General features: G+C 37.2%; 1 protein-coding gene across 3 annotated transcripts in view; it reads right to left on the bottom strand.

The window, feature by feature from the left end:
* Positions 1–255: 255 nt before the first annotated feature.
* The window catches only part of fnip1 (folliculin interacting protein 1), a 58,999-nt gene continuing 53,254 nt past the window's right edge, over positions 256–6,000 (bottom strand). For all 3 annotated transcript variants that reach the window (XM_004912836.4, XM_002934366.5, XM_031898794.1), the window contains 2 exons: positions 5,275–5,390; positions 256–4,456 (listed from right to left, as the gene is read on the bottom strand). In XM_004912836.4, the coding sequence (XP_004912893.2) occupies positions 4,378–4,456; positions 5,275–5,390 (195 nt within the window). In that variant the 3' untranslated portion in view covers positions 256–4,377. The remainder of the gene's footprint in view (positions 4,457–5,274; positions 5,391–6,000) is intronic.

Raw genomic sequence — 6,000 nt, forward strand, 5'->3', positions numbered from 1 at the left:
TTAGTAAATCAGCCCCTAAGACTATAAAACATGAAAAATGAAGACCAATTAAAAAGTTATTTAGTAGCCAATTCTAAAAGTTCCCTTACTCCCCCTGTAAGGTCCAATGGACTAAAGGTGACTTGGCATTGCTTGTTGGATTATGGGAAATGCCCCAAATATCCCTACGTACAGTTCCCCTTACTTCAAACATTCACGTCTGTTCCACACATTCTGTCATTATTCTAAAAGATAGAAAGACATCGGGGCCATGAGTATACTGACAGACTGTATTTATTGCACAAAAGATCCCCATAAAATTGGGTATGGTTAATATGATACAGTGCACATTACTGGAACTATTTACAAAGGAAGACTGCTCTGTACATTGTACACGATTTCCCTAAATAATTTAAAGAAAGCAAACAAACAAACAAAAAATATAAGCTATTTTCAATCCAAAAAAAGGCATAAAATACACAAAGGACAAGTTGATACTTTAGTTAGATAATTAAGACATAACAAAAAATAAAACTGATTACCACCATTTTGGTCAAGTGCACGATGCTCTCTATTGTAAAAGTCATAATAAATAATGTTAAGCGCCAGTTAGAAAAGTGACCTCTACACACACGCGGATATAAACAGCACCCGCTCCTGCTAATTAGGGCTCTGTGCTTCGTTAATCTGCATAGCAAGCCGGCGGAGAAGTCTTTTCCTTTAGAATCAGATGCTTGCACTGGATTTATGAAAATAGAATTCTGTACAGAAGCAGAATAAATATTACCACAGTGGTTTTTCTTACATTTTAAATGGGCACTGGAATATTAAAAAAGCCCTTTGCACCCTCAGCCGACTGTCAGTGGTTACAGGACACCGCCTCAAGGTATAGCAGGCAATGAGACAGAACCACCAGGCAACCTGCTGCTCTATCAATGTACATATGGATAACATATTGAGAACTGTAATAGCATAGTTACTATCCTTGCAAGGTCTTATTATTTACATAGCTTACACAATCCAAGGAACCTTCTTTGTAGTACAGGCATGGGACCTATTATGCAGAAACCTGTTATATAAAAAGTTTAAAAAAAACAGAAATTCCCCATAGTCTTGTATTTAAACAAATCACTGACCATTTTCACTTATTTCCTTTGACTCTATGATAATAAAACTGACAGTACCTGATGGTAACTAAACTGCATAATAAATCCAGAATCATACCAGGTTTATTTATTGGATCCTTTTAGGTTTAAATGTCTTTTCATAGCCCTAAGGAATATTTCTTCATATTCTGGAAAGGCCCCACGTCCCAAGCATTCAGGGTAGCAGATCATATACATGCCATTCATATCACTTTATCACAATTGCACAGTATTTACAGTTTTAAACCACAAATTCCATATATGCGAATACAAATAAAGCATTTCTTCAGCAACTGAATACATGTATTATTAGTGGTGTGTACTGCATGCAAATAAAGCAGATAGCAGGGGACCTGGCTGCATGGTTACATATTTATAGGCAGCTTCTGACTGCACTCCATGTGTGCATATTCATGTGCCACTAGTCTGTATCCAAAGGGAAAGAAAGAGGGATACGGAGAAGCTTGTGCATTAAGCAATAGAAGCACCTTATGAATAATGGAGTCATTGTTAGATGTGGCAGTGGGCAATATAGTGTGTAATAATGCGTGGCCCTATCCTGCAGGGAACAAATAATCACTAGAAAGGAAAATATGCGCTACAATAAAGATGCTATAGTTGCTGTACCTTGCGAGGGGAGGAAAAATCTGATTCTCCTTTTAAATGGGGTTAAAATACAGAAGCACTGGGTGAAAGGGGCCCCAATTAAACAACTATATATATATATATATATATATCATGTTTTCATGTACACCCTGTAATACCCACAACAGTCTTAAGCTGCTAATGGATCTGTAGATGAACATTTGTTTTGTGGCACAGCTAGTATAGAAGCATTTATCCCTTTTCCTATTCAAGGTAGTTTTTCAGGTACCATTAAAGGTGTAAATAGTGTCAGAATGAGCCTCCCAACAGGCAAACAGAGAACCTGACACCCTGGTTCCACTCTCATAATCATTATTATATGGGATAAAGTTGTTGAAAATAAAGAGGAAAAATGGTAGCATAGCTGTACAAAGTGCCCAATGCTGGAGGAAAGGTTTGGCAGGAATGGACCAAGGTTGACACAGCAGCCTGACTGGGTAGAAAACGGGTAAATGCAGAAATCCTAATTCATTTACTCTACTGCTACAAGATGCATAGAAACATGTAAAGGAACTGTAAACAAATTCTCCTAACTATACAATATGGCAATTTCTTAGTGAAAACTCAATTTTTATTCTTCCATTTTATACCTTTGCACAGTCCATCCCAAAGCACTGAAGTTGGTGCTTTTCCCCACCAAAACTTGTATGTCTATTTTCTCTCTGTCAATGTCATTTTCATGAAAATTCAGGTGTTTCCTATACTAACTAGGGATGCGCCAAATTCAGGATTTGGCCTTTTTCAGCAGGATTCAGATTCGGCCGAATCCATGCCTCTTGTGACTTTGGTGCATCCCTAATACGAACATGTTGTACTGGGGTAACAATGAACAGTCTCTGCTGTGCATCTGATTTAAGAGAGGTCATTGCTCAAATGACTGTGAAAAAATAACAGTCCCACTAATCTCTTTTAGTTTGCGTGCACAAATGCTAGCTCTCCTGCCTACCTCAAAACTAAATGCACACACAAAATCCTCTGTGCGCAACAGAATACTTACATGTGGCTTAGGGCCTGTACCATACACAAAGGTGTTTTAATATGAGAAGTGTATGCTGAACGCATCAAAATGTGTATATTTCTGTTGCGCTATAGGAATGCATATGCAAATGCATAAACCCACAGCCTATTGCATCTATAAAGACTGTGGAGGAAGGTTACTAAAATGCTGAAAAGTCTAAAGGTTTGTGGGAACAATAAAGAAAAAAAATGGAATCGATTTGCTTATGTGCATCCCACCCTGTGACTCAAATGCACAGAAACACACCCCTGTTGTGTCAGAAAATCTTTAAGGAGATGAATTTCATTGATTGCTGTGGCAGAAATCTTGCAATGATGTGCAGAACTGGGACCTGGTCTATAGAGGTGCAAAAGGAGACAAAACCTGCATTCATTTTAATGCAGTGCAAGTATATTGGGCAAGCGAATCAGCATCATTATCCTTTGTACAGCGCTGGCACATTTACATGGCACATGATTATACATGATCCTGCCTGAATGTTTTTGGAGTGTGGGAGGAAACCAGAGCATCCAAAGGAAATCCACTCCTGCAAGGCAACAGTGCTAACCCCACAGACACAATAATATACTTTCAAAAAAAGATTTTTACATTTTTATAGGCTCTTCTCTTCAGCCTTTCCTATATTATATCATAGTGATGCGTGCCTGAAAGAAAAAAACAGTGTTAGAGTAACCATTTCTCTGTGGCTGTATCCTTGTAGTCATGCGACTGTTCCTTCCTTCCTGCATCGTTGCAGTTCAATAATTATAGATGCAGGAGAGATGTGATTGCTAAAACAACATTTAACAGACTGGATCCCTTGTATAACAGAAGACAACACTGTATAAGTTAGTAACATAAATAAAAAACTGTGGAGGGGGGTGCATTATGGGATGGCAGTATTGTTTTGCTTTCTTCCATAATAGGTTGTACACTGGTGCCAACTTTACCAGCGAGGTGGTGGTTTTTTGTATATTTTAACAGCAGATTCTTTGGTTAAAGTAATCCATATTGCTTGTACAGCTAGAACCTTAGCAGCATTAAAGGCAAACTTAGACTCCCTAGTGGTTTGTTTCTATTTTAGAAGTTATTTTAAGATTTTTTGGGGGGGGAGTGGAGGAATTTCCTCATTTATTTACAGAAATAGAAAGGTTTTTCATGTAACTAGAATTCACCAGCCAAGTTGCAAACATTTGTGGCATTAACATTTGTTCGTCTTTCTCTATACAATTATTTACAATATACTATTTTTTATTTTATTTTTTTTTTTTTTAAAGTATTATTTTATAAAACTGTATCCAAAACAATCCTGGGAGGCAGAAAAATAGTTTTTGAAATGAGATTAAAAACAGTTGACAACTCCGCCAGTTTTCAGAAAAGAGTGCGCTTTGCTTCTTAAGTTCTCTCTATTAAAAAAAATAATGTAAATTACTGTTCACTTATTGTTGAGGGAAAAGCATGATTCTGAGCACGTGAGAGCCACATCCTCTTTCCCTTTTGACTGCAAGTCTGTAGACCAGCGGGGCAATATTATTCTGTCCAAGTGCCTTTAGAAGGTCGAATCAATTCTGTCCTCTTCATGTGCATACACCCACTACCGATGCTGTTCCTTTAAAGGAGTATCTGTGCAACATACGGAGAGTGGGTGCTAGCAATAGCTGCCAACAATGGAAGATCACTGGATTCAATTCTGACAGATAGAGACAGATAAAAGGAAAAGTTAAAATACAAACAAATAAAAAAAAAAGAAGACAAAAAACAATTATAGTTTTGCCTCTAGGATTAGAGATAAATCAAATGTTGATAACTCTTCACTGACTAACATGTCACAGCCTTTACTTCAATTGAAAAATATCTATTTAAGCTCAATTGACGTATAGGGTTTCAACAAGGCAATCTGAGCCTTGGGATCTGTTATCTGGATACGGATAAGCCATTTCCCATAGCAAATAATTCCAATTTTTAAAAATTGGATTTTCATTTTTTCTGTAATAATAAAACAGTACCTTGCACTTGATGGTAGCTAAGCTGCATGACTCCATATTGGTGGCAAAACAATCCTTTTGTGTTTATTTATAGGGCACCTGTCACCATAAAATTGGTTCCCCCATCAGAGATGCGTGCTAATAAAGCCCACACTCTGGTTAGGGGAAAAGCCACCTTGCTCCGCGCCCATGAGAATTGTGCCACAACTTGTGCTTGTTATGCACATGTGTGTGACCTGACATGTACATGCATAATGTGCACACTGCAAGATGCACTGGGTGGGTGGCCTAGTATTGTTTTCCGAAACCGGAGTTCAGGCTCGATTAGCCTGCACCTCCGGTCAGGGAAACAATTTTAGGGCGCCCTTTAATGTTTAAATTATTTGTATCAGACTAAAATGACCATAACAACTTCTGGAAAAGCTTGAGATTACACAACAGCTAATGATTGGTTTGTAAAAGTAAATTTTTTTAGCGTAGAGTATTACGAAGAAATACAAATATAGCTCTTTGCTAGCCTTACCCCAGCACCAAGCTCAGTTCCTTAACATGAACTCTTGTCTGCCCTTTCAGATACTCCGACAACATCTTGCTTTTGAAATACAGTTCCTGGAGTCGATCTTCCAGGTGCATGATGCACTAAAACAAAGAAAGATATGAAAGATTGGCAACAAGCATTGACCAGGACACAGAGCTATATGAAATGCACACCAGGAGAATTTTTACAAAATGTTATACAATTGGTACCTAACCCCCTTAAAATTGTCACAGATTTATCCAGGAACTGTTAATACTTGTTGGAGATGTAACAAAGAAATAGGAGTATTTACACATATGGTGGTCCTGTCCTGACATCCAATCCTGGTGTTATTGAACATTTATGACAAAATTCCTAACAAAGGTTTGGAAATTGTATTTGATAATTTAAAAAATTTCTGTCGGACTTTTAATTGCCAGGTATTGGAAAAAAAACAGGAGGTTCCAAACATTTCCCAACTTATGAGAGAAGTAAGCAGTAATATAGAATATGAAATGGCAATTCCAATAAATATTTTGGAAAGACAATTCATACAGGAAGCTCAAAAAATATGAAAGAACATTTCTGGTCTTGATAATGTATAGTTATGTTTGATGTGTCTGGGTTTTTTTTTGGGAGCAACCACTTATGTTGAGATATATGAGATATTAATAAAGTAAGCAATGTAATTATTATTATTTACATGTATTGTAAAAACTAATAACAAAATTG

Source organism: Xenopus tropicalis, chromosome 3 (genome assembly GCF_000004195.4).
Source record: "Xenopus tropicalis strain Nigerian chromosome 3, UCB_Xtro_10.0, whole genome shotgun sequence".
Lineage (NCBI taxonomy): Eukaryota > Metazoa > Chordata > Amphibia > Anura > Pipidae > Xenopus > Xenopus tropicalis.